Source organism: Embiotoca jacksoni, unplaced genomic scaffold, assembly GCF_022577435.1.
Source record: "Embiotoca jacksoni isolate LCO1_2020_lvr unplaced genomic scaffold, fEmbJac1.0.p SCAF_68, whole genome shotgun sequence".
Classification (NCBI taxonomy): domain Eukaryota; kingdom Metazoa; phylum Chordata; class Actinopteri; family Embiotocidae; genus Embiotoca; species Embiotoca jacksoni.
This window is the reverse complement of record NW_027185423.1, coordinates 882271-910238: the sequence shown is the minus strand read 5'-3', so window position 1 is coordinate 910238 and position 27968 is coordinate 882271. Positions and strand designations below refer to the sequence as shown.

The 27968-nt window shown below is 47.2% G+C and overlaps 3 protein-coding genes across 4 annotated transcripts in view; 1 reads left to right on the top strand and 2 right to left on the bottom strand.

Annotated features, from left to right (window-relative positions):
* Positions 1-313: 313 nt before the first annotated feature.
* Positions 314-3119, bottom strand: LOC138214168 (early growth response protein 1-like). Its single transcript, XM_069175550.1, has 2 exons — positions 2428-3119; positions 314-2244 (listed from the first exon to the last, which is right to left on the bottom strand). Exons 1-2 carry the CDS (start codon positions 2552-2554, stop codon positions 1037-1039), a joined length of 1335 nt encoding a protein of 444 aa, XP_069031651.1. The 5' UTR covers positions 2555-3119; the 3' UTR covers positions 314-1036.
* cyp17a2 (cytochrome P450, family 17, subfamily A, polypeptide 2) lies at positions 2301-11805 on the top strand. 2 transcript variants are annotated; one of them, XM_069175545.1, is made up of 10 exons: positions 2301-2439; positions 7210-7465; positions 8651-8771; positions 8847-8985; positions 9072-9301; positions 9493-9579; positions 10466-10678; positions 10748-10917; positions 11257-11360; positions 11437-11805. In XM_069175545.1, exons 1-10 carry the CDS (start codon positions 2415-2417, stop codon positions 11721-11723), a joined length of 1632 nt encoding a protein of 543 aa, XP_069031646.1. In that variant the 5' UTR covers positions 2301-2414; the 3' UTR covers positions 11724-11805. The 2 variants fall into 2 exon arrangements, with proteins under 2 accessions (XP_069031646.1, XP_069031645.1); XM_069175544.1 differs by having other exon boundaries at positions 10466-10917.
* A 563-nt stretch (positions 11806-12368) lies between these two features.
* LOC138214152 (mucin-2-like) overlaps positions 12369-27968 on the bottom strand; it is a 20680-nt gene continuing 5080 nt past the window's right edge. Inside the window, exons 2-5 of the mRNA XM_069175526.1 lie at positions 27860-27968; positions 27617-27778; positions 22102-22306; positions 12369-21800 (exon numbers count right to left, since the gene is read on the bottom strand). The exon at positions 27860-27968 is cut by the window's right edge and continues 494 nt beyond it. Coding sequence (XP_069031627.1) covers positions 19883-21800; positions 22102-22306; positions 27617-27778; positions 27860-27968 — 2394 coding nt within the window. The 3' untranslated portion in view covers positions 12369-19882. The remainder of the gene's footprint in view (positions 21801-22101; positions 22307-27616; positions 27779-27859) is intronic.

Below are 27968 nucleotides of genomic sequence, written 5' to 3'. Positions count from 1 at the left end.
TGGACGGGGGAGCACAGAAAGATCTGAGGCGATGAAGATGAAGATACTGATTAGAGATAGAATAGTGATGAGGAAGATCAGTCTCATGATGAAGATGAGGATACTCGATGATGATGGTGACTGTTATGATGAAGATGATGACGGTGAGGATGAAGATGAAGACACTTGATGATGATGATGATGACCATCATGATGATGATGATGACGGTGAGGATGAAGACACTTGATGATGATGATGGTGACTGTCATGATGTTGATGGTGACAGTGATGAAGATGAGGGTGGTGATAAAGAATAAACAGTCTGACACTTGCTGTTTGTTTGTTTGTTTGTTTGTTTGTTTGTTTATTGACAGCAGCCTCCATGCAGAACGAGGGAACAGGAAACCTGCACAGTGACTCAGCTGTTCACACTACACATCCCACAATGCACCAGTGCAGCTGGCCCCTGCACCTGAGTTCTTCTGGTTTCTATAAAGTGACATCACAGGTCAAACAGTGATTGACAGACAGAGGTAGAGTCTAGAAAAATAAAGACTTCGTACAAACATGAAGCAGAAAAATACCAGCAGCACATTCTGAGTCCTCATGCAGAAATATTTTACAGGTGGAGGTCCTTCAGGTGGAGGTCCTTCAGGTGGACGTCCTTCAGGTGGAGGTCCTTCAGGTGGACGTCCTTCAGGTGGACGGCTGCTCCTTTACAGTCCTCACAGCCGTGAAACGGGCAGAGCACCAGGACCATGGAGGTAAACCGGCAGCTGGTCCGGGACCAGACCGGAAGTCTGTAAACCCGCCTCCTCTGAGGCTCCTCCTCCAGGGGCCGCCGTCACGCATGCGCCCTGAGAGCAGCCCCGAACACCTGGAAACACCTGGAAACACCTACCACGTCCTCTTTCCCGCTCCAGCTAAAATCGCCTTCAGTGTGACGTCACATGGAAACGTGTCTCAGACGCTTTCCGGTTGACGGTTCAAATCCTGAAGCTTGAAACTCTTCACCGTAGCCTCACCGGCCAAACGAACGGGAGCTCGCGCCGCTGCTCACACGCCAGGCGCGTTCAGGGCCAGGGAGTAGGCGGCCATCATCTGTGCACGCAGCTGCTGCTTGACGTGCACGCGCCCGTGCCTCTTCCTCTCGTCGCTGCGCGCGAACCTTTTGCCGCACACATCGCAGGAAAAGGGCTTTTCCCCAGTGTGCGTGCGCGTGTGCGTGGTCAGGTGGTCGCTGCGGCTGAAGCTGCGTGCGCAGATGGTGCACTGGAAGGGCTTCTGTCCCGTGTGGATGCGCACGTGCCTGTTGAGCTCGTCTGAGCGCGAGAAGCGGCGCTCGCAGCCCTGCACGGAGCACGGGAACGGCTTCACTTTCAGCCCGCTTTTGGCGGGAGCCCTCCTGCCCCCACGTGACTGTTTGGGGGCTGCGGCCGCGTGCACACTGCTGATGTTAACGATCGGGAACGCGCCCTGCAGGAGGGAGGAGAGCAGGTGAGCGTCCAGGGTGGAGGGGAGGGAGGAGGGGGAGCAGTGGAGGTCGCTCCCGCCCTGCACGAGCTCCGTCTTGATTACCGGTCTGCTGATGACGTAGCTGCTGGAATCTCCCCCGGTAACCGGAGCTGCAGCTAAACTTCTCAGCCAGTCCTCCAGCCCCAGCGGCTCCTGCTTCACCTCACAGCCGGGCTTCAGCTCGCCCTGGCCGGCCTCGGAGCTCAGCAAAGATTCGATGAAGTCAGCCACATCCACCTGTTGCTCCAGAGCCGCCAGCGGGAGCAGAGAGTCAGCGCCGGCCGGGTAGAGTGCGTCATGCCCGGGCGTGGAAGACTGTGCACACCCGCTGCTGCAGCTGGAGGTCACAAACTCACTCTTAACCACCACAGGGAGGGAGGCGGAGGCGGCAGGCAGCTGCTGGGCTGCAGCCAGCGGGGTGATGCTGATGTCAGAGCCGGGAGCCACACACGGAGCCGCAGCGAAAAGCGGAGGCGAGGAGGAGGCTGCGGCCGGGGAGGGCGCTGCGGAGGAGGGGGTGGCCTCGCCGCCTTGCTGCTGCTCCATCTCGGTGCAGATCCCGACGATCTCCGTGATCATGTTGAGGATTGCGTCTGCGGTGCTGCTCAGCCCCGCTGCCGCCGGAACCGGCTCCGGTTCGGTGAAGAAGGTGCCGGTGTAGCCGAGGGAGGGCGAGAGCGTGTCCGAGGAGCAGTCGCTGAAGTCGGAGAAGAAATCTGAGTCGGAGGCGTCAGTTCCCGGAGAGAACACTGAGGAGAGAGAGGAGGAGGAGGAGAGGAGGAGGAGGAGGAGGAGAGGAGGGGGTGTTATTGTCATTGCATAATGTGCTCGGTGGGCAGCTCATCAGCCCACACAGAGCTGATCAACATGATGTGGAGCTCCACCTGCAGCCTCGCTGCGGCTCCGTCACACCTGCAACATGCAGCACTCACCTTGGCAGAGAGGTGAGCCCACGTCAGAGTCCGCTCCGTCGCTGGGGCTCGAGCCCACACTGTCCACCCAGGCGCTGCACGCGTCCTCAAACTCCGACATGAAGCTGTCATCGCGCTCCAGAAGCATGACTGAGCTGCTGTGATTATCGTGTGAAACTGATTAAAGACGCTCGGTCGGTGTCCGGGAATCCCCCCAAAAAGATATCCCGTTAATAATCCGGTAGGAGCTGTCGGTGTGTCCCGTTAGTCCTGCTCGGTGAAGCTGAAGATGCTGAGCTCCCTCCGCTCGCTGCCGCTTTTATACTATCCGTCTCCTAGGTAACTCCCGTCCCGGCCTTATTGGTCGACACCGGCGCGAGGGATTCCCCCCGCCGCGCGCTTCGTAGCTGCCCAAACATGGGCAGCATCCGGCAGTGACGGCGGGTATCCCCCATGCCTTAAAAGGACAGGCGGGAGAGCGACGTCTCCGCGCGAGGAGAGAGAGAGAGGGGTTTCCTTCACTGCGGCACAGAGAGGCAGAGCGGGGTTACACAAGCAGGGAGGGAGGCTGCAAAGATGGAGGACGATGGGGACAGACCAAGAGTCCGTGCAGATGTTGTTTTTGACGCATTTGAAGGGAAACATCTGTAACGTGGGATCGATTTGCCGAGTCGAGCCTGTTGGAGACCTCCAATCTCATTTCAACATCAGATCACGAGTTGAAAGTTTATTATTAGTTGTGGTTCTGTTAGCTGAAGGCTGAAGACTCCAACATGAAATGACAGAATTATTCACCAGCAGACGATGAATAAACATGTTGGTGACATTTTGGGGAAGAAAATGTCTCAGACGAACCGTGAACGTCACAAAAATCATAAATAAACACCATTATTACAGGAGGCGATCGGCAGACACGTTATTTATAACCACAACCAGAGTTTTTACAGACCTTTTCTCCCTGCGTCACAGACTTAAGCACCAAGGACAGTTCTGGTTTCAGCACCAGGGACAGTTCTGGTTTCAGCACCAGAACTGGTCTGGTTTCAGCACCAGGGACAGTTCTGGTTTCAGCACCAAGGACAGTTCTGGTTTCAGCACCAGGGAGAGTTCTAGTTTCAGCACCAAAGACAGTTCTGGTTTCAGCACCAGGGAGAGTTCTGGTTTCAGCACCAGAACTGGTCTGGTTTCAGCACCAGGGACAGTTCTGGTTTCAGCACCAAGGACAGTTCTGGTTTCAGCACCAGGGACAGTTCTGGTTTCAGCACCAAGGACAGTTCTGGTTTCAGCACCAGGGAGAGTTCTGGTTTCAGCACCAAAGACAGTTCTGGTTTCAGCACCAGGGAGAGTTCTGGTTTCAGCACCAGGGACAGTTCTGTGGTGCTGCAGAGGGATCGAGAGACACGAGAGAAAACAGAGATTGTTACATATTACTGGCCCACATGTGACATTCCTGCACAGCAACCATCAGCTGCTGTGATGTTGTCGCCATGGAAACGGGAGGAGATTCAGGACAGGCGTTATGTAAAGCACATTCAGAGAGATGGTATAAACCAGTCTGAAACAAAGTCTAATACCAGTCCATAATCAGCTCCAAAACCAGTCTTCAACCAGATCCAAAATAAGTCTACAACCAGGTCCAAAATAAGTCTTCAACCAGATCCAAAATAAGTCTTCAACCAGATCCAAAATAAGTCTTCAACCAGGTCCAAAACCAGTCTTCAACCAGATCCAAAATAAGTCTACAACCAGGTCCCAAACCAGTCGTCAACCGGGTCCAAAACCAGTCGTCAACCGGGTCCAAAACCATTCGTCAACCGGGTCCAAAACCAGTCTGCAACCAGATCCAAAACCAGTCCATAACTAGGTCCAAAACCAGTCCACAACCAGGTCCAAAACCAGTCCGCAACCAGGTCCAAAACCAGTCCACAACCAGGTCCAAAACCAGTCCGCAACCGGGTCCAAAACCAGTCTGCAACCAGATCCAAAACCAGTCCACAACCAGGTCCAAAACCAGTCCGCAACTGGGTCCAAAACCAGTCTGCAACCAGATCCAAAACCAGTCCATAACTAGGTCCAAAACCAGTCCACAACCAGGTCCAAAACCAGTCCGCAACCAGGTCCAAAACCAGTCCATAACTAGGTCCAAAACCAGTCCACAACCAGGTCCAAAACCAGTCCGCAACCGGGTCCAAAACCAGTCTTCAACCAGTTCCAAAACCAGTCCGCAACCAGGTCCAAAACCAGTCCATAACTAGGTCCAAAACCAGTCCACAACCGGGTCCAAAACCAGTCTTCAACCGGGTCCAAAACCAGTCTACAACCAGGTCCAAAACCAGTCTGCAACCAGGTCCAAAACCAGTCTTCAACCGGGTCCAAAACCAGTCTATAACCAGGTCCAAAACCAGTCTACAACCAGGTCCAAAACCAGTCCAAAAATAAGCACCATTAGCATGATGCTAATGTCAGTGTATGTACATGCTGATGTTAAGCTTAGCTTAGCATGTTAGCATGCTAACACCAGTTAATCAGCATTAATCACAAAGTCCAGCCGTGCTGTTGGTTCTGCAGGTGTCTGACAAACCAGAGTATTGGACCCATTAAAACTTTCACCTGATGGTGGCGCTGGAAGGAAACAGAGGATAACCAACAAGGATTATAATTCATCCTCTGGAGAACATGAACATGTGCAACATATTTCAGTACTCCATCCAACAGGTCCACATTTCTCTGTTTGTTCAAGTCAATGAAATCATAAAATTAAACTGAAGCTGTCCGCACAAAGATGTCTTTAAATCTACACAAGTCTTCTCCTTCACTTCCATACATGATGTTTTCTTGAGCAGCATCTAGTGGTCAAGAGAGAAACTGCAGGTTCAAGCTGTGTATGAATGTTTGAGGTACTGAATGTTTGTGCTTCAGGACTGAACCGGGTCACACTGCAGTCCTGGTTCAGGTCGCAGGTTCAGCCGCTGCTTCGACGAAAATAACATCAAAACAACGGCAGCACGCGACCAATCAGGCGCCGAGGCTCCGAACCGTCAGCTGACGACGCAGAGGACGCAGAAAGTTCGCCCACGCGAACGAGTCCAGAGATGCTGTGAAGAAAAACGATGAGGAAAGTTTGTGTGTGGGGGCGAAGCGAGAGAGCCTGTTGCCATGGCGCCGTGCCACCTCCTGTCCCTCCACCTGTTACACAAAACACATGGACAGACATTTACAGGCTCAGAGCACCAGAGGATCTCTAACCGCCGGTTCTGACAGCTGCAGGTCCGAACTCACATTTCATACTGGAACAGTTCTACATGTTCAGATTCTCAGGAGCCGCCTGATCGTCACCGATTCACCAACGGGTCAGAACATCCAGCCAGAACCTTAAAGAACCAACATCCAGCCAGAACTTTAAAGAACCAACATCCAGCCAGAACCTTAAAGAACCAACATCCAGCCAGAACCTTAAAGAACCAACATGCGGCCAGAACCTTAAAGAAAGAACAGAAACTTAAAGAACCAACATCCAGCCAGAACTTTAAAGAACCAACATCCAGCCAGAACCTTAAAGAACCAACATCCAGCCAGAACCTTAAAGAACCAACATGCGGCCAGAACCTTAAAGAAAGAACAGAAACTTAAAGAACCAACATCTAGCCAGAACTTTAAAGAACCAACATCCAGCCAGAACTTTAAAGAACCAACATCCAGCCAGAACCTTAAAGAACCAACATCCAGCCAGAACTTTAAAGAACCAACATTCAGCCAGAACCTTAAAGAACCAACATCCAGCCAGAACCTTAAAGAACCAACATCCAGCCAGAACTTTAAAGAACCAACATCCAGCCAGAACCTTAAAGAACCAACATCCAGCCAGAACCTTAAAGAACCAACATGCGGCCAGAACCTTAAAGAAAGAACAGAAACTTAAAGAACCAACATCCAGCCAGAACCTTAAAGAACCAACAGAACCTTAAAGAACCAACATCCAGCCAGAACCTTAAAGAACCAACAGAACTTTAAAGAACCAACATGCGGCCAGAACCTTAAAGAACCAACAGAACCTTAAATAACCAACATCCAGCCAGAACCTTAAAGAACCAACACAACCTTAAAAAAACCAACATCCGGACAGAACCTTAAAGAACCACCTTTGACCATTGGGGGGGTCAAGCAGTCCTGCTGCAGATGGTCTGAACCCACAGAGCCCTGATCTCAAGATTAGAGTCCAAAACAAACTCCAAAACCAGGACAAAACCAGCCCCCAAAAGGTCCAGATGTATAAACAGATAATGAAGAATAATCGGGGTCCAGTTAAACATCTGTAGCATCTAAAACTGTCGTCATCAGAGACTTCAGACACAAACTGAACAAAATGAAAACGTAAACGTCCTCATCACCTCTGGTAACGACATCAAAGGGACGTGAACTGCTTTTCAGTGTTCGTTTGTTGTTTATCGAAGATTAATTAAGTTATTTATGTTTTGGTGAAAGACTGATGAGGACAAGACGGGCTGACGTCAGCACTTTCTCCTTTAAGGTCGCCATAGCAACCGGTGACACGCAGCCTGATAGCATGAAGGTTGTTTGACCAAGATAAACACACCAACAAACACACAATGTTCATGGTCACACATCAGTAACAACAACAACACACACACACACACACACACACACACACACACACACACACACACACACACACACACACACACACACACACCTTTGACCCCTCCAAGGTCTCTCCATGCCAGAGGAGATTTAAGGCGGGACTCCTCCTCCTCCTCTCTTCATTTTACTCCTCCTTCATCGCAGACATGATCAGCGGCCTCCTCTCCTTCCTCCTTTCCTCCTGCTCTTCATCCCTCCTCCTCTTCCTCCCCGTCGTGGTGGTGGTGGTCTTCTTCCTCGCCTCACGCCGGCTCCTTCATGACACCAAACCTCCGTCTGGTCCTCCTCCTCCTCCTCCAGGCTCCATCTCCTGCCTGCCGCGGCTGCCCATCCTGGGTAGTCTCCCCTGGCTGGGAGGACGCCTCCCCCCCCACCTCCTCTTCACCCAGCTGTCCCACAGGTGAGAGAGGGGTGGGGGTGGGGCAGACTAGTTAATGTGTGTAAGGACTAATTCATGTGTAAAAGGACTAGTTGATGTGTGTAAATACTAGTTAATGTGTGTAAGTACTAGTTAATGTGTGGAAGGACTAGTTGATGTGTGTAAATACTAGTTGATGTGTAAATACTAGTTAATGTGTAGAAGGACTAGTTGATGTGTGTAAATACTAGTTGATGTGTGTAAATACTAGTTAATGTGTAGAAGGACTAGTTGATGTGTGTAAATACTAGTTAATGTGTGTAAATACTAGTCAATGTGTAGAAGGACTAGTTAATGTTTAGACGGACTAGTTTACATGTAAAAGGACTAGTTAAATGTTAGAAGGACTAGTTGATGTGTGTAAGGACTAGTTAAGGTTAGAAGGACTAGTTGATGTGTGTAAGGACTGGTTGATGTGTGGAAGGACTAGATAATGTGTAGAAGGACTAGTTCATGTTTAGACAGACTAGTTAATGTGTAAAATGACTAGTTAATGTGTAGAAGGACTAGTTGATGTGTGTAAATACTAGTTGATGTGTGTAAATACTAGTTAATGTGTAGAAGGACTAGTTGATGTGTGTAAATACTAGTTGATGTGTAGAAGGACTAGCTGATGTGTGTAAATACTAGTTGATGTGTGTAAATACTAGTTAATGTGTAGAAGGACTAGTTGATGTGTGTAAATACTAGTTAATGTGTGTAAATACTAGTTAATGTGTAGAAGGACTAGTTGATGTGTGTAAATACTAGTTGTGTGTAAATACTAGTTAATGTGTAGAAGGACTAGTTGATGTGTGTAAATACTAGCTGATGTGTAGAAGGACTAGCTGATGTGTGTAAATACTAGTTGATGTGTGTAAATACTAGTTGATGTGTAAAAGGACTAGTTAATGTTTAGACGGACTAGTTTACATGTAAAAGGACTAGTTAAATGTTAGAAGGACTAGTTGATGTGTGTAAGGACTAGTTAAGGTTAGAAGGACTAGTTGATGTGTGTAAGGACTAGTTAATGTTAGAAGGACGAGTTGATGTGTGTAAGGACTAGTTAAGGTTAGAAGGACTAGTTGATGTGTGGAACTAGTAGGTAACGTCCTGTCTGAAGCGATCTTGGTGGTGTTGGTTCTGATGAACCCGTTTGATGGACCGGACCTCGGCTCTGTGTTTCAGGTACGGCTGTCTGTTCGCGCTCCACCTCGGCCCTCATTACACGGTGGTGGTGAACAGCCACCGACACGCCAGAGAGGTGCTGCTGCAGAGAGGGCGGGACTTCGCCGGACGGCCGAGTATGGTGGGACATCGCTGACAGACGGAAGACGATCTGTTAGTTTGATAATCGATGAATCATCCTGTCTGTCCTCCGCAGGTCACCACCAACCTGCTGACCAGAGGAGGGAAAGACATCGCCTTCTCCGACTACTCTCCTCTCTGGAAGCTCCACCGCCGCCTCGTCCACAACTCCTTCACTCTGTTCGGAGAGGGAACGAGCCGGCTGCAGGACATCGGTACCCCGCTTCACCCGTCCGTCTCAGTGGACGTCTCGGCTTCATCTTACTCTTTCTATGATAATTTTCTTTATGATTTTCTCCAGTTCTGTCTGCGGTGGACAGTCTGTGCGTCGAGCTGATGTCCAGCGGGGGGCGTGGCTTCGACCCGTCTCCCGCGGTGACCAGAGCTGTCACTAATGTCGTGTGCACGCTGGTGTTCAGCGGCACCTATCGTCACGGCGACGCCGAGCTGCAGGAGGTGATCCAGTACAACAACGGCATCGTGCAGACGATCGCCCGCGGAGGACTGGTGGACATCTTCCCCTGGATGAAGGTCAGTCCTCCTGAGGACTCAACTACTCCCTTTCCTAGAATATCTTCACTTTCCTAGAATATCTTCACTTTTCTAAAATGTCTTCACTTTTCTAAAATCCTCCCAATGTCTCTGTCCTCTGGAGGTCTAAAAGTTGAACTAGTCCTTTAAAGACAGACGATCACTCACTAACAGGAACGTCCGTCCTTCAGGTCTTTCCCAACGAGTCTCTCAGTAAACTCAAGGAGTGTATTGACGTCAGAGACCGACTGCTGACCCGCAAACTGGAGGAGCACAAGGTAACACACACACACACACACACACACACACACACACACACACACACACACACACACACACACACACACAGCTTTGACTGAAACATGTGACCTACCAGCAGATAGCAGCAGCGCCCCTACAGGCTGTGATGTTCAGTGCAGCTCACAATCTAAAAGTTACATAAAAACATCAGGATTTCAGCTCTGCTTTTAGAGGGTCTAATTTTAAATTATTAATGACATATTTTGTTTTGTTTCTTGTGTTTAAGTCATATTTGATTTGTCAAATGAGCCTCCAACTCCAAAAACAACATTTATGTCTGCCCTTTGTTGGCATGGATGGGAATTTATTTTTGTAGACTTCAATTTATGGAGATCCCGAGGAGAAGATTAACATGTCAAATAAGAGATTATGTTTTAACCAAAATGTTAATATGTTAATAAATCAACTTGTCGGACAAAATATTGTAGACCCGGTATCTTCACAAAGTGTGTAATACCCCGTCCAGTCCACTAGAGGACAGTGTATCAGTGTGGCAGCTTGTGATGTCATTATGTTTAAGAAAACAAAACACGTGATGAGGTTTAGGCGCCAAAACATATTTACTGATGAAAAGATGTCTGTCAATAAATCTACGTCGTTTTCTTGCAGACTCAAACTTTGGATGAGTAAATGTCGAGTGATTTATTTATCCAACCACCATCGACCTGCCTTCCTGACACGCTGTCCTCTAGTGGACTGGCAGGTGTATTACACGCTTCGGCGTTACACAAGGCTGCAACATGCAAGACAAACTATTAACTTGTCAAACTAAATATTTACACATCAAAAATGTTATCCTGTCAAAGAAATGATGAAAAAAAATAAATTCAGGTTGGTCTTCAGACTTCTCTGATCTGTGTTCAGGCTTCGCTGAGCGACGGCGACCCCCGTGACCTCCTGGATGCCTTGCTGAAGGGCAAGACGGGCCGGCAGGGTCAAAGGTCGTCCGATTCGGAGGACGAGGGGATAACGGACGACCACGTCCTGATGACGGCGGCGGAGGCTTTTGGAGCCGGAGTGGAGACGACGTCCACCACGCTGCTGTGGATCCTGGCCTACCTGCTGCACCACCCCGAGGTGAGCGACCCAACAGCTTCCAGCACCAACAACAAAGAAACGCACTCACACGTGACCGTGGACCTGCAGGTGCAGCAGCGCGTGCAGAAGGAGCTGGACGAGCACGTGGGCGGCGAGCGGCCGGTGAGCGTGTCGGACCGCGGCCGGCTGCCGTACCTGGACTGCGTCATCAACGAGGGGATGAGGATCCGACCGGTCAGCCCGGTGCTGATCCCTCACACCGCCGTGACCGACAGCAGGTAGGCCCGCTACCGCCAACAGAACCGCAGCGCTCGGATCTCAATATGAAGCAAAGACATGTTTTGAGCTGTTGGCCTTAAAAAGCGACCTGACGATGTAAATCTCTAACGAGCTGTAAGCTTATTAATGAGATGGTGGATGGAAACTAGTAAAAATAGGTCACTAAATCTGATGGAGACAAAAAGATCAGAGTCAACTAGTCAAACAAGTTGAATGGATAACCAGTTAAAATAGTTAAAGGTCTCACTTTACTAAGAAACTAACCAATAAATCAACAATAATAATATTGAAAATAATTGCGAACCATCCTGTTGAATGCTCGACCTTGTTCCTCGTAGTATTGGCGGTCACGCTGTCCGTCGTGGGACTCGTGTTTTGGTCAACATGTGGGCGATTCACCACGACCCCAAAAACTGGGACAAACCGGATTTGTTCAATCCAGGTAACGCACACAAATACACAACTGTGAAAAACATCACAGACCACCTGAACGCACCTGCTCTGCTCGTCTTTTCCAGATCGTTTCCTTGACGACCGAGGTCAGCGCATCATACCGTCCGGCTTCTTGCCGTTCGGGGCGGGGCCTCGCGTCTGCGTCGGCGAATCGCTGGCCAGGGTGGAGCTCTTCCTGCTTCTGTCCTCTCTTCTCCAGCGAATGAGCTTCTGGCTGCCAGACGGGGTTCCACCGCCAAACCTGCAGGGGCGGCTGGGTGTGGTCTTGCAGCCATTACCTTATAAGGTCGTTGTCATTCCGAGGACGGGTTGGAGGGCGGGGCTAAATGAAGGGGGAGGGACTGACAACTGAAGAAAGAGAAACGGAACGCTAACTTTTTTGTTGCGCTGTTAAAAGTTTGCTGAAGTTGTTCAAATAAACTCAGAATAAATCATTTGTCGTCTTCAATGTGTCGCAACAGCGTCACAACACGCAGCGCTAGCTAACAGATAACAACGCCAAATAGAGAAATCAACCAAAACTGGTTCACAAAAAAAATGTTGTTTACGTGAAGGAACAACAGAATCAAGTTTCATAACAACCTGTAACTTTGAGGAAAAGTAACCAGCTGAGTGGTGCTAATAACTGTAGGCTAACAGTTAGCTCTATCCAGTTTCACTACAAACACTCCAAACGTCTGTTTGCTGATGCTAACCCGTAGCTGCACTACGCTAGTTACAGCAGGTTAACGTGAACGTAACGCTACCATACAAAGAGCTAACTAACGGTGCTAGTTCCTGTAAGCTAACACATTAGCTCGGCCAGTCGTTGGAAAACTGTTTAAAAATTAGACGTAACTTAACTACAATTAAATGAAGCTTCAGAGCTGTTCGTCTTTGATAAACAGATGATAATGAATCATGATTGCTGTTGATAATCACTGGAGCAGAATTCAACATTATTACCGTGTTAATCAATAAACGATTATTAATCTGCTGTAAACAAACGTGACGACAGTTTGTAGAGTCGACAGTTTTTATTCAGTATATTTTCACACTTTTAGAACAGGCTGGTTTAGTTAGGTCGCACACACACACACTATTAATTTAGTAATACTAATAATTAGCATCGTTGTCATGTTCAGGGTTTTAAGGACACGTCTCTTCTCTGCTTCCTTTGACTCGTCTGACAGAAACCTCATGCAAACAGGAAGGACAGAAGAGAGGACATAACGAGAAGAGAACGACGTCCTTCAGACAGACGGACGAACATACGGACATTTCAGAAAATGAAATCTTGTTTCCACCTGCGGAGCAGCGTCCGACCTGCCGGTGGAGGTTCGGTCAAAGAGACCAAACGGAAACAGAAAATCGATCCGTCCACAGTTGGAGTCACGTTTGAGGGTCGGCGCTGGTTTTACAGGCCGAAGAACCGACCATCCAAAACGTCTCGAAGCTTTTAGTCGACGGTTCAAAGTGGATGTTTTCACATGAAGAGAACGGCAGGATTTCATAGTGGACTTCCATTTATAGTATTATTATTATTATTATTATTATTATTATATTTATTTAGCCAGTCATGGACCTCACCGTCGTTGTTCATCCAACTAACTCTTTCAAGAATCCTCTTTTCATCCCATCTGCCCCTTTCAATGAAAACCCTCCACCATCTACTGCAGTGGTTCTTAACCTGGGTTCAATGAGTCACTCTCAGGGGTTCAATGAATCACTCTCAGGGGTTCAATGAGTCACTCTCAGGGGTTCAATGAGTCACTCTCAGGGGTTCAATGAATCACTCTCAGGGGTTCGATGAGTCACTCTCAGGGGTTCGATGAGTCACTCTCAGGGGTTCAATGAATCACTCTCAGGGGTTCAATGAATCACTCTCAGGGGTTCAATGAATCACTCTCAGGGGTTCAATGAATCACTCTCAGGGGTTCAATGAATCACTCTCAGGGGTTCAATGAGTCACTCTCAGGGGTTCAATGAGTCACTCTCAGGGGTTCAATGAGTCACTCTCAGGGGTTCAATGAGTCACTCTCAGGGGTTCAATGAATCACTCTCAGGGGTTCAATGAATCACTCTCAGGGGTTCAATGAATCACTCTCAGGGGTTCAATGAATCACTCTCAGGGGTTCGATGAGTCACTCTCAGGGGTTCAATGAGTCACTCTCAGGGGTTCAATGAGTCACTCTCAGGGGTTCGATGAGTCACTCTCAGGGGTTCGATGAGTCACTCTCAGGGGTTCAATGAATCACTCTCAGGGGTTCAATGAATCACTCTCAGGGGTTCAATGAATCACTCTCAGGGGTTCAATGAATCACTCTCAGGGGTTCAATGAATCACTCTCAGGGGTTCAATGAATCACTCTCAGGGGTTCAATGAGTCACTCTCAGGGGTTCAATGAGTCACTCTCAGGGGTTCAATGAGTCACTCTCAGGGGTTCGATGAGTCACTCTCAGGGGTTCAATGAATCACTCTCAGGGGTTCGATGAGTCACTCTCAGGGGTTCGATGAATCACTCTCAGGGGTTCGATGAGTCACTCTCAGGGGTTCAATGAATCACTCTCAGGGGTTCGATGAGTCACTCTCAGGGGTTCGATGAATCACTCTCAGGGGTTCAATGAATCACTCTCAGGGGTTCAATGAGTCACTCTCAGGGGTTCAATGAATCACTCTCAGGGGTTCGATGAATCACTCTCAGGGGTTCGATGAGTCACTCTCAGGGGTTCGATGAATCACTCTCAGGGGTTCAATGAATCACTCTCAGGGGTTCAATGAGTCACTCTCAGGGGTTCAATGAGTCACTCTCAGGGGTTCGATGAGTCACTCTCAGGGGTTCGATGAGTCACTCTCAGGGGTTCGATGAATCACTCTCAGGGGTTCGATGAGTCACTCTCAGGGGTTCGATGAGTCACTCTCAGGGGTTCGATGAGTCACTCTCAGGGGTTCGATGAGTCACTCTCAGGGGTTCGATGAGTCACTCTCAGGGGTTCGATGAGTCACTCTCAGGGGTTCGATGAATCACTCTCAGGGGTTCAATGAATCACTCTCAGGGGTTCAATGAATCACTCTCAGGGGTTCAATGAGTCACTCTCAGGGGTTCAATGAATCACTCTCAGGGGTTCAATGAATCACTCTCAGGGGTTCAATGAGTCACTCTCAGGGGTTCAATGAGTCACTCTCAGGGGTTCAATGAATCACTCTCAGGGGTTCAATGAATCACTCTCAGGGGTTCAATGAATCACTCTCAGGGGTTCAATGAATCACTCTCAGGGGTTCAATGAGTCACTCTCAGGGGTTCAATGAGTCACTCTCAGGGGTTCAATGAATCACTCTCAGGGGTTCAATGAATCACTCTCAGGGGTTCAATGAATCACTCTCAGGGGTTCAATGAGTCACTCTCAGGGGTTCGGCAGACACACACTGCGGTCAAGTGAGCTGCCGCTTTAAAAATTAATGACCGTCTATTCCTTAAGGTGCGTTCACACCGAGCGCCCCGTTCGGTGTGAACGCAGCATAAGGAATAGAGTCTATTCTAAAATAGAGTCTATTCGAAAATGATATGAGAGTGGCACTTGCCAAGGTGAAGCCGCGCATTTCTGAACTTGTATCTGAAAGGCAACAGCAAAAGTCACATTGATAACTGAGTTATGATTTTGTGAAATTCATGTTTTGTTGTTTTTTTTCTTTGCACAGTGATTTTGTGTGCAACTGATGCATGGTTCATTTTGTGCACTAATAAAATATATACCTATGTTTTGAAGAAATCATATTTTATTTTTCCAATTACGAAGGGTTCGGTGAATGCACTGATGAAGCTCGCAGGATTCAGTACCTCCAATAAGGTTCAGAACCGCTGATCTACTCACTGCCTCCATGTTTACTGCAGCAGCACACGCCACCTAGTGGCCGACAACGGGGGGAACAGACGAGGAAATTATTTTCATTTATGTAAAAATCTATTCCGTTAGAAGTCAGACTTGAGTAGTCTGGAGAGGACGATAAACAGTGAAGCAGACGTCAGTTTTGGGTGTAAAACCAAACTTCGACCCGCCAACGTGACTCCGCTCACTGAACCTCTTCAGAGGATGAAGGTTTTCCTCCACCCACGAGATGGAAAACAAGTTTTGGATGAACTCATCAAAAAGACATAAAGACAGGTTTTCCAAAGGTTAGCCGGTCCTCAGATCAGCCTGGCGTACGGGGAGATGGTCCGAGAGTTCAGTCTGAAGCCCCGACATGCCTCACAGCACCGGGACGGTCGAGTCGGAGGAGGAGCTCTGGCGTGCTGCTCCCGTCGGTTCCCCGTCCCGTCCACCTCGTCCTCGACTTCAGACCGCAGACGTCCCGCCGAGCCTCCGAACCGACGAGGCCTCGGCGGGACGTCTGAAGATTCTCCAGGTAACAGTCGATCCAGGTGTCGTCCAGAGGCGCCCGGACTCCCTGAGTTTCTCCTCTCATCCAGCGGACTCCTTCGGTTCATCTGGTTTTTAACCTCTCGTCGACTCGTTCAGGCTGCGGTCAAACGGACCTCGTGAACTCTTGGCTACGACACGGGAAGTCGCGCGTGCTCGACGTTCCAGTGGTTGAGTCGTAAAAACAACGTTGCTAGGCAACAGCAACACAGACGGCGTCTAGAAGTCGCAAAAGCTAACAATTTATCAAGCTAACGGCCAAAATGTCTACGTCACCTCGACGACTCCATCACGGTGTTAACAACCCTACAGGAGGTTAAGAGCCGGTCCAACCGAAGAAGTCTGCCGGATGAGAAACTGAAGCCGGTCCATCAGAACCACCGTCCTGCTGCGGTGAGGGTTTGGACCTTCCTGTGCGAGGCTGATCTCAGGGCGCAGCCTTTGGGAACCTGACTCACAGATTTCAAACATTTCTCCAGTCACTCTAATCAAAACCCACTCACACACACACAGAGCGAGAACAGCTCCATCTAACGCTAAGTAGTAACAGTTGTCAAGTAGAAATGGCACTCTGTAACCATGGAGATATATAACCTTATTAGTTCAGGTAAACAAAAAACACCATCAACCACAACATCAACCACAACATCAACGGCTCGGTGTCACGCTCCACCTCTCTGGAGAAGTCTCCGCCACCTCGTCGGTTCACAGGTCAAAGACGTCCTCGGAGAATCCGCCCGAGCTCTCAGAAGTCCTGGTCGGACCAAAACTTCACTGTGAACTTGGATCACGTTCGTCCGACCGAGAGCGAAGTCGGTCAGGTGTAGGTGTTTTTACTAAACTGACTACCGAGACATTCGTACCAGGAACGATCTGCTCCGTCACATCGTCCCGACGGCAGGACATTGCTTTAGTCGTAGTGAAAGCCAACAGAGCTTCGTCCGATCGGCTTCCTCTGCCAAGAAAGGTGTGCATGAAGGACGTGAAGTACACGTTGTAATGCAGCATGGACACAGGGTTTAAGGGTAGCGACCCGGACCCGGAGCTCTTTCCATCGGAGACGGTCGCGTTACCGACGCCGCCTCGTGTCTTTACTCTCCGAGTCCACGACCGAACGTTCCCGCTCGAAGAGTTCTGGTTGGAGCGATCATCTGATGACGTTCCTCTGATTGGTTAAGAGAGTCCGACTTTCCAACACGCTGCGGCGGGCAGCACATCTGGGAAGCTTTTTAACAGCTGTAAAATCAAGTGCACTTTGTTGGAGCGGGCGAAAGAAAAACTAAAGAGGCATCTCACCACGAAGCCAATCCTGCGTTGAACGTCCCGATGAAACACGCCAGAGAACGAGGTGAGAAAATGTTGTTTTCTACACTATCGGTTCAACAGAGTCACGTGTGTGACGTCACACCTCCGTCAGGCGTGTTGGAAACTACATCTCTTAACAACCATACGATCATCATGCAGCTGTGTTGGGTGAAATCTCCACCATGTCTGTTTGAAAGTTTGAGTCCCCCGAACATTGTTTGATCTGGATTTGAACCAACGATCCCAACAGATTCCTTCAGTCAGAAACAGCTGTCCTGTATTTGTTGTCTGGTTTTATTTACACACGGACTCCTACTGGTGAAAAATATTGCTCTTCACTAATTTCAGATTCTACGGTGATTTAAAACACACCAGCGTGTATTGTACAAATGTAACTAACTCTGTCATTGACAAAATATACTTTACCTTCATGTCTCATAAAATATCAATATTGACGCATCTATCAAGCCGACGGTGTACGAAACATCAATATGTTACAGCGACAAACAAACCGCCCTTCTCTCAGGATCGGAGAACTGGGAGGAGTCTATGGACGGGGAGGAGTCTATGGATGGGGAGGAGTCTATGTACAGGGAGGAGTCTATGGATGGGGAGGAGTCTATGGATGGGGAGGAGTCTATGGACAGGGAGGAGTCTATGAACCGGGAGGAGTCTATGAACGGGGAGGAGTCTATGAACGGGGAGGAGTATATGAACGGGGAGGAGTCTATGAACCGGGAGGAGTCTATGAACGGGGAGGAGTCTATGAACGGGGAGGAGTATATGAACGGGGAGGAGTCTATGAACAGGGAGGTGCCACAAGTTCGTGTTTCGCTCGGGACTGTGGTGCCGACGATGTCATCGTTTCCTGACCTTAAACTCGGAGCAACAGGCGATGACGACGCCAGCGATGACGTGTCGCTGCTTTGTCTCCGTTGAAAACGACGCCATTGTTTGTTTGTATTCATTGAGATCTTTTCACCGCTGACAGGCCGACGCACAGGAAGCTGTCGGATTCGTCCACCCCGAAAAACCTTCCTCAGAATCCCGTCGCCACAAACGCTCGGAGGGAAATGGACGAACTGGTGTCTCCTGACAGACGTCTTGTCCCCTCGGTGAATGAATCAGTCTTCTCTGTCAGCCGGCGTGAATCATCCATCATCATCATCCTCCTCCCACATCTGCCTCGCTGCAGACCATTTGTCCCCGGCTCATCTCCAAACCTCCGTCACAAACTATTTAAAGTGGATATGAAGCGTGGTTTCTGTTCGAGGCGTGATGCGTCTTCACGCAGCGTTTACGTCACGTGGGCAGAAGGTCGCGTCGTTCACGTCGGTTGAGTTGGACGGTGCTCGTTTAACGCACCACGATTATATTTGTGTGAAGCTCCACCGCTGTGATATAAAACTGCATTAGTGCATTGAACCGTTAACGTATCCTCACTGAGTTTAGTTAAGGAGCGAGTTAGAGCTTCTAACCACAGCTGTTTACGTCTGATTGAAACATGAACCGACAGACAGCAGGTACAGGAAGCTGGCGTTAGCATGTTAATGTTAGCATGTGCAGCACGGCTAAATGAGCGTGCTCACTGGTTAGCGAGCTCGTCGTCACCCGCAGGTCTGATTAAACGTGCCCGGTGGATGTAGTGACGCAGCATCCCTCGAATGAATGTGGGCGAGAAAAAGACTGCTAATAGATATTGATGTAGAGAATACCGGTTCAAAGGGATAAAAACTGAAGGTCACGATATCCTGATCTTCCTCTTCAGCCCCCAAAACACTGAATTCTTCTTTGCAAAACTTATCGGACATTTTCTTTGTGACAAATTTGAAAAAGCATCTAAAATTGGTGGAAAAACTATAATTGGTTAATGAGAAAGAGAATCGATCCGGCAGGATGAAATCCTTCCTCTGACATGGTCCATCGAGCGGTCCAATAGTCCCACGGTGGGACAGGAAGTACTGTACAGATGCTAAAGGACCGTTAGGCGGCTGAACAGCCGGCGGCGATGACGCGGTGCCTTCGAGCCTCTTTAAGAACAGTACTTCTACCTGGACCCTCCACCATCGATGGAGACATTCGGGGAAACGAGGACTCGTACGTCGGGGCAACTCGCCGAGCTCCCTTTATCCCTGGATCCAGATCCCTGACACAGTTTGTAAGATGTCTGTTTCAGGCGGCGAATTTCTGTCTTCCCATTCAGACTGAAAACAAACGTTTCAAACTCTTTATGTAAAAATCTGGTGTTTTAGAAAGCTGCAGGGAGCTCGCGTTTTTTTAATTCTTTTCTTATACACTTTTGTGCGATTCCTCGTTTTCCTGAATCGAATCTTCCCCTTTATGTTCTGGGACTGTTTGCTTTGACTGAACATTACAGGATGGATGTGCAGACGCATTGCAACAAGCTGCTTGGTAGAGATTTCTTCGTGAACAAACAACTCCAACTGTAAACAATGGTGCTCGGCTAAATATCTTTCACGCTGTCGTCTGTCGGGTTTGAAATGGGGAGCAGAGGTTCTGGTTTTTCTTGACATTTTACTGCTGACAACACACAAATCGTGACTTCTAGCAGCCCTGATGCAGTCGGACTGAACGCCTCTCCAGTACTCACCAAGCTGAAACAGGCAGAACTCGTAATGAGCTAATGCTTCTGTTGAATGTCGTCCTGCCGACCGTCTGATCCCCGCGTCACCGAACTCACAACCTCTGCGGTTACAGACGGATCTCCAAAGTCAGTTTTAAGGGTCGTTCACTTCCTGTTGAACCTTCGTCTGGACACCGAACGGTTCGACCCGACCGTCTCCGTCCATCACACGGTCTCAATGACGAGGACGACTTCGCCGCCGTCCTCGGATGTCGGCGTGGTGGTGGCGGTCGGGGTACACAGTGCAAGTCCTTCCCCCGTGGTCACCTGACCTCTGGCAGGGCAGTCCACGCTGTCGTGGAGATCCGTGTTTCTGCTTCCCTTTTTATCTCTCTCCCCTCCTTCCTCTCGCCATCCAGCCTCCTCCCTCTTCTCTTCCTCATCCTCCTCCTCCTCCTCCTCCTCCTCGTCCTCCACCCGACACCGGCACACCTCGATGCCGGAGTCGCCGGTAAGTCGACGATGTCGATATTGGCTCTCATCAGCTCCCATGTCCTCATCTTCATCCTCATCGTTGTCCTTCTCCTCCTGCTCGTCCTCTCCGTCCTCCCAGTTGGTAGGTCCCGGCTCGAAGACGTCCACGCAGGGGGAGAACAGAGTCTGTTTCGGCGGGGACTGGGTAGCACGAGGGGACGGGGACAGGGAGGACACGTGGCCCGAGGAAGACACACCTTTGTCGGACTGGTGGAGAGCAGCGAGGGGGTCCAGGAGTAGAGGTGGTGCTGTGAGGGAGGACGGGGGAGGTGGAGAGGGGAGGGAGGACGGGGAGAGGGCTGCAGGAGGTGATTGAGAAGTGCCAACAGAGGAGTCAGACTCGATGGTTATGGCCGGGCAGGAGGACGAGGAGGACCCAGGTGTGGGGAGAACCGGGGTAGGGGTGCACAGAAGATCCGATCTGGAACCAACACCAGAACTGGGACTAAAATCAGCCTGGACGTCTGAAGGCAATGGGGGACCGAGGTCTGACCGTGACGTCTGAGACCGGACCAGGGAAGGACCGCACGGGTCTGGTGCTGCTGCCCAATCTAGACAAGATACAAGAACAGCAACGGACCCTGGACAGGGAGGAACTTGGACCACACCTGGTCCAGGAGACAGTTCTAGGTTCTGGCATGGAGCTACCGTGGGTGAAGTCGGCGGTGGGTCTGTAACGAGGCCAAGATGTGAATGTGCAGGTAAAGAAGTTAGAACTGTGTTGATCGTAGGATCTGCGACTTCAGTGCTTTTAGGTTGTGGTTCTGGAACTGGGATAAGGTGTGAAGGAACCGGATCTGGAGCTTCAGTTAGCTTTGACAGAAGTGGTTCTGGTTCTTGATCTTGCCCAAGGTTTGTGGGTGTCAGCTGGGAAGGTGCCAGAATTGGCACAAGGCTAAGATTTGGGTCCAGAGTTGGGAGTCCAGCTGAGCCGGTTCCCAGGGCCAAAGTTCTTCCCACATCCGGGGATGGTACAGCAGCCGGGCTCCGAGGAACACGGGCTGTATCAAAAGTTCTTGTTAAATCAGCTTCGACAGCTGTGGGTGACGGAGGCCCTGGTGCTGAGGGGAGTTTTGAGGATGGGCTCGTTTCACGACCCCCTGCAGGGCTCTCAGCACTTATTGTTAGGGTGGGTGGGGTTGCCGTGGCACCCGGACTGGGGAGTGAACTTGATCTGCACGTGATCGGGGTACATGGTGCTTTGTCCAGCTGTGGACTGACAGGAGATGTAGTTCCAACAGGAAGAGTGAGCTCAGGACTGGGGGAGGGCGGAGGCTGAGGGGAGGCTGCCCTGGTAACGACTGCCACGGTAACAGTCCGGTTGGGCACCGATGCGTCCATGGCAACGGGTTCTTGAGCTCCGTCAGCATCTGCATCACCGATGTCAATGGCCACTGCAGCCGCCATCCTCTCAGATGCTAATTGCGCCTCATTGACCTCCAGGCAGGTTGCAGCGGCAACGATGGTCTCCATGGTTACGTCGAGAGCGAGGGCTGCGGCCTCGCTGGGCGTGGAGGCGTGGCTCGTGTCAGTCTCATAGGTGATGGGCGCTGACAGAGAGGAGCTACATGGAGAGGAGGGGCAGCAGGAGTCACAGGAACAACTGGAGCTACAGGAAAGATACACATTTATTATTGTGTGCATCTCGTCCTCAAACCAGAGCAGCGTACGACCAAAGGTACGAGAGTACTGAGAAATGGTAGCAACCGTCGTCTCTACGATGTTAGCAGGAGGTTTAACTAGAAGAACGAACGATAATAACAACAGGAGGACTACCAGTCGTGGTTTTGGCAGCAGTAGAAGTAGCAGCAGTGGTGGTGGCACCGTCTTGACATGGGAGTCCACACCAGTAATCACGACCACCACCACTACTGCTTCTTCTGCCGAGGTGTCGCCAGCAGCACGGTCACCTGTTGTCCGAGCTGAGGGAGGAGGGGCCGTCGCTGAGCGGCCGGTGCAGCAGCGGGCCGTGCTGCGTGAGCAGGTGGGGGTCGGCGGCGCGCGGAGGCTGGGGATAGCGTGGGGTGGTGAACACAGAGCTGTAGGGAGGTGGAGGGGTGGAGGGCTGGGCCGCCACCTCCTCGTAGGACGGCAGCTTCAGCGACGCCAGGAAACCTAGAAACAGAAGAGGGGAGGAAGGTCGGTGCTGATGTTGTGAATGACTGTCGGGCCTTTTTGCAAATAAAGATGAGGAACTACACTAACCTACCTATCTACCTACTAACCTACCTACCTACCTACCTACTAACCTACCCACTAACCTACCTACTAACTGCCCACTAACCTACCTACCCACTAACCTACCTACTAACTACCCACTAACCTACTGACCTACTAACTACCCACTAACCTACCTACCTACTAACCCACCCACTAACCTACCTACTAACTACCCACTAACCTACCTACCTACTAACCCGCCTACCTACTAACCTACCCACTAACCTACCTACCTACTAACCTACCCACTAACCTACCTACCTACTAACTACCCACTAACCTACCGACCTACTAACTACCCACTAACCTACCTACCTACTAACCCACCTACCTACTAACCTACCCACTAACCTACCTACCCACTAACCTGCCCACTAACCTACCTACCTACTAACCTACCTACCTACTAACCTACCTACCCATTAACCTACCAACCCAGACGTAAAGACAGGGTTCACGTTTCCTTGGAAACGTAAAGTTTTCCGGTCCACGTAACTCTTTCTTTTTCTAAAACGTTGTGTCGCACCAGACTGAAAGTGTAGAAGTAGAAGTAGAAGTAGAAGAAGTAGAAGTAGAAGTAGTAGAAGAAGTAGAAGTAGTAGAAGAAGTAGAAGTAGAAGTAGTAGAAGAAGTAGAAGTAGAAGTAGTAGAAGAAGTAGAAGTAGTAGAAGAAGTAGAAGTAGAAGTAGTAGAAGAAGTAGAAGTAGAAGTAGAAGTAGATGTAGAAGAAGAAGAAGTAGAAGAAGAAGTAGAAGTAGAAGAAGAAGTAGAAGAAGTAGAAGAAGAAGTAGAAGTAGAAGAAGAAGTAGAAGTAGAAGAAGTAGAAGAAGTAGAAGAAGAAGTAGAAGTAGAAGAAGAAGTAGCAGAAGTAGAAGAAGAAGTAGAAGAAGTAGAAGAAGAAGTAGAAGTAGAAGAAGAAGTAGCAGAAGTAGAAGAAGTAGAAGTAGAAGTAGTAGAAGTAGGAGAAGTAGAAGTAGAAGAAGTAGAAGTAGAAGTAGTAGAAGAAGTAGAAGTAGAAGTAGATGTAGAAGAAGAAGAAGAAGTAGAAGAAGTAGAAGTAGTAGTAGAAGAAGTAGAAGAAGAAGTAGAAGTAGAAGAAGTAGAAGTAGAAGAAGTAGAAGTAGAAGAAGAAGTAGAAGAAGTAGAAGAAGTAGAAGTAGAAGTAGTAGAAGTAGAAGTAGAAGAAGTAGTAGTAGAAGTAGAAGTAGAAGAAGTAGAAGAAGTAGAAGTAGAAGAAGAAGTAGAAAAAGTAGAAGTAGAAGAAGTAGAAGTAGTAGAAGTAGAAGAAGTAGAAGTAGTAGAAGTAGAAGAAGAAGTAGAAGAAGAAGTAGAAGTAGAAGTAGTAGTAGAAGTAGAAGAAGTAGAAGTAGAAGTAGAAGAAGTAGAAGTAGAAGAAGTAGTAGTAGAAGTAGAAGAAGTAGAAGAAGTAGAAGTAGAAGAAGTAGAAGTAGAAGAAGTAGAAGTAGTAGAAGTAGAAGAAGTAGAAGAGAAGAAGTAGAAGTAGAAGAAGTAGAAGTAGAAGAAGTAGAAGAAGCAGAAGTAGTAGTAGTAGAAGTAGAAGAAGTAGAAGAAGTAGTAGTAGAAGTAGAAGAAGTAGAAGAAGTAGTAGTAGAAGTAGAAGAAGTAGAAGTAGAAGAAGTAGAAGAAGTAGAGGTAGAAGTAGAAGAAGTAGAAGTAGAAGAAGAAGTAGAAGTAGTAGTAGTAGAAGAAGTAGAAGAAGTAGAAGTAGTAGTAGTAGAAGTAGAAGTAGTAGTAGAAGTAGAAGAAGTAGTAGTAGAAGTAGAAGTAGAAGAAGTAGAAGAAGTAGAAGTAGTAATAGAAGTAGAAGAAGTAGAAGTAGAAGAAGTAGAAGTAGAAGAAGTAGAAGTAGTAGAAGTAGAAGAAGTAGAAGAGAAGAAGTAGAAGTAGAAGAAGTAGAAGTAGAAGAAGTAGAAGAAGCAGAAGTAGTAGTAGTAGAAGTAGAAGAAGTAGAAGAAGTAGTAGTAGAAGTAGAAGAAGTAGTAGTAGAAGTAGAAGTAGAAGAAGTAGAAGTAGAAGAAGTAGAAGTAGAGGTAGAAGTAGAAGAAGTAGAAGTAGAAGAAGAAGTAGAAGTAGTAGTAGTAGAAGAAGTAGAAGAAGTAGAAGTAGTAGTAGTAGAAGTAGTAGAAGTAGAAGTAGTAGTAGAAGTAGAAGAAGTAGAAGAAGTAGAAGTAGTAGTAGTAGAAGTAGAAGAAGTAGAAGTAGAAGAAGTAGAAGTAGAAGAAGTAGAAGAAGAAGAAGTAGAAGTAGAAGAAGTAGAAGTAGAAGTAGAAGAAGTAGAAGAAGTAGAAGTAGAAGAAATAGAAGTAGTAGTAGTAGAAGTAGAAGAAGTAGAAGAAGTAGTAGTAGAAGTAGAAGAAGTAGAAGAAGTAGAAGTAGTAGTAGTAGAAGTAGAAGAAGTAGAAGAAGTAGAAGTAGAAGAAGTAGAAGTAGAAGTAGAAGAAGTAGAAGTAGAAGAAGTAGAAGAAGTAGAAGTAGAAGTAGAAGAAGTAGAAGAAGTAGAAGTAGAAGAAATAGAAGTAGTAGTAGAAGTAGAAGAAGTAGAAGAAGTAGAAGTAGTAGTAGTAGAAGTAGAAGAAGTAGAAGTAGAAGAAGTAGAAGTAGAAGAAGTAGAAGAAGAAGAAGTAGAAGTAGAAGAAGTAGAAGAAGTAGAAGTAGTAGAAGTAGAAGTAGTAGTAGAAGTAGAAGAAGTAGAAGAAGTAGAAGTAGTAGTAGTAGAAGTAGAAGAAGTAGAAGTAGAAGAAGTAGAAGTAGAAGAAGTAGAAGAAGAAGAAGTAGAAGTAGAAGAAGTAGAAGTAGAAGTAGAAGAAGTAGAAGTAGAAGAAATAGAAGTAGTAGTAGTAGAAGTAGAAGAAGTAGAAGAAGTAGTAGTAGAAGTAGAAGAAGTAGAAGTAGTAGTAGTAGAAGTAGAAGAAGTAGAAGAAGTAGTAGTAGAAGTAGTAGAAGTAGAAGTAGTAGTAGAAGTAGAAGAAGTAGAAGAAGTAGAAGTAGTAGTAGTAGAAGTAGAAGAAGTAGAAGTAGAAGAAGTAGAAGAAGTAGAAGAAGAAGAAGTAGAAGTAGAAGAAGTAGAAGTAGAAGTAGAAGAAGTAGAAGAAGTAGAAGTAGAAGAAATAGAAGTAGTAGTAGTAGAAGTAGAAGAAGTAGAAGAAGTAGTAGTAGAAGTAGAAGAAGTAGAAGAAGTAGAAGTAGTAGTAGTAGAAGTAGAAGAAGTAGAAGAAGTAGAAGTAGAAGAAGTAGAAGTAGAAGTAGAAGAAGTAGAAGTAGAAGAAGTAGAAGAAGTAGAAGTAGAAGTAGAAGAAGTAGAAGAAGTAGAAGTAGAAGAAATAGAAGTAGTAGTAGAAGTAGAAGAAGTAGAAGAAGTAGAAGTAGTAGTAGTAGAAGTAGAAGAAGTAGAAGTAGAAGAAGTAGAAGTAGAAGAAGTAGAAGAAGAAGAAGTAGAAGTAGAAGAAGTAGAAGTAGAAGTAGAAGAAGTAGAAGAAGTAGAAGTAGTAGAAGTAGAAGTAGTAGTAGAAGTAGAAGAAGTAGAAGAAGTAGAAGTAGTAGTAGTAGAAGTAGAAGAAGTAGAAGTAGAAGAAGTAGAAGTAGAAGAAGTAGAAGAAGAAGAAGTAGAAGTAGAAGAAGTAGAAGTAGAAGTAGAAGAAGTAGAAGTAGAAGAAATAGAAGTAGTAGTAGTAGAAGTAGAAGAAGTAGAAGAAGTAGTAGTAGAAGTAGAAGAAGTAGAAGTAGTAGTAGTAGAAGTAGAAGAAGTAGAAGAAGTAGAAGTAGAAGAAGTAGAAGTAGAAGTAGAAGAAGTAGAAGTAGAAGAAGTAGAAGAAGTAGAAGTAGAAGTAGAAGAAGTAGAAGAAGTAGAAGTAGAAGAAATAGAAGTAGTAGTAGTAGAAGTAGAAGAAGTAGAAGAAGTAGTAGTAGAAGTAGAAGTAGAAGAAGTAGAAGAAGTAGAAGTAGTAGTAGAAGAAGAAGTAGAAGTAGAAGTAGTAGTAGAAGTAGAAGAAGTAGAAGAAGTAGAAGTAGTAGTAGTAGAAGTAGAAGAAGTAGAAGTAGAAGAAGTAGAAGTAGAAGAAGTAGAAGAAGAAGAAGTAGAAGTAGAAGAAGTAGAAGTAGAAGTAGAAGAAGTAGAAGAAGTAGAAGTAGAAGAAATAGAAGTAGTAGTAGTAGAAGTAGAAGAAGTAGAAGAAGTAGTAGTAGAAGTAGAAGAAGTAGAAGAAGTAGAAGTAGTAGTAGTAGAAGTAGAAGAAGTAGAAGAAGTAGAAGTAGAAGAAGTAGAAGTAGAAGTAGAAGAAGTAGAAGTAGAAGAAGTAGAAGAAGTAGAAGTAGAAGTAGAAGAAGTAGAAGAAGTAGAAGTAGAAGAAATAGAAGTAGTAGTAGAAGTAGAAGAAGTAGAAGAAGTAGAAGTAGTAGTAGTAGAAGTAGAAGAAGTAGAAGTAGAAGAAGTAGAAGTAGAAGAAGTAGAAGAAGAAGAAGTAGAAGTAGAAGAAGTAGAAGTAGAAGTAGAAGAAGTAGAAGAAGTAGAAGTAGTAGAAGTAGAAGTAGTAGTAGAAGTAGAAGAAGTAGAAGAAGTAGAAGTAGTAGTAGTAGAAGTAGAAGAAGTAGAAGTAGAAGAAGTAGAAGTAGAAGAAGTAGAAGAAGAAGAAGTAGAAGTAGAAGAAGTAGAAGTAGAAGTAGAAGAAGTAGAAGTAGAAGAAATAGAAGTAGTAGTAGTAGAAGTAGAAGAAGTAGAAGAAGTAGTAGTAGAAGTAGAAGAAGTAGAAGTAGTAGTAGTAGAAGTAGAAGAAGTAGAAGAAGTAGAAGTAGAAGAAGTAGAAGTAGAAGTAGAAGAAGTAGAAGTAGAAGAAGTAGAAGAAGTAGAAGTAGAAGTAGAAGAAGTAGAAGAAGTAGAAGTAGAAGAAATAGAAGTAGTAGTAGTAGAAGTAGAAGAAGTAGAAGAAGTAGTAGTAGAAGTAGAAGTAGAAGAAGTAGAAGAAGTAGAAGTAGTAGTAGAAGAAGAAGTAGAAGTAGAAGTAGAAGTAGAAGAAGTAGAAGAAGTAGAAGTAGAAGAAATAGAAGTAGTAGTAGTAGAAGAAGAAGAAGTAGAAGTAGAAGTAGAAGAAGTAGAACTAGAAGAAGTAGAAGAAGTAGAAGTAGAAGTAGAAGAAGAAGTAGAAGTAGAAGTAGAAGAAGTAGAAGTAGAAGAAGTAGAAGAAGTCTTACTGAGGTCCAACATGGAGGAGGGGTATGAGTTGGCTCCATGGTAGGCCAGCAGGCTGATCTCTCGCTGCCTCTGCTGCTGCTGGACTCTGAGTTTGGCTCGACGGTGTCGGTACGCACAGCAGCAGCTGAACAGGATGAGGACGGTCCACAGCAGCCAGAACCCTGAACGGAGACACGGTGTTACCGAGACAGACGCGGGGACCGAATATTAAATGTTGATTGATGTTAACAACCACAACGTACACCAGAGTTCGTAGTAGTAGGTGCAGCAGCCGGTCTCTCCGCAGCAGTGTCCCGTCTCACACAGGTATCCTCCGTTAGCGTTGGCCCCGGGGCAGTACCGCGGTCTCCC

Coding starts and splice junctions, on each gene's coding strand:
- LOC138214168 (XM_069175550.1), bottom strand. CDS start 2,554: ATGCTTCTGGAGCGCGATGACAGCTTCATGTCGGAGTTTGAGGACGCG. Junction 2,245..2,427: donor GGGCTCACCTCTCTGCCAAG/GTGAGTGCTGCA, acceptor CTCTCTCCTCAG/TGTTCTCTCCGGGAACTGAC.
- cyp17a2 (XM_069175544.1), top strand. CDS start 2,415: ATGCAGCACTCACCTTGGCAGAGAG. Junction 8,772..8,846: donor TCGCCGGACGGCCGAGTATG/GTGGGACATCGC, acceptor TGTCCTCCGCAG/GTCACCACCAACCTGCTGAC. Junction 8,986..9,071: donor GAGCCGGCTGCAGGACATCG/GTACCCCGCTTC, acceptor GATTTTCTCCAG/TTCTGTCTGCGGTGGACAGT.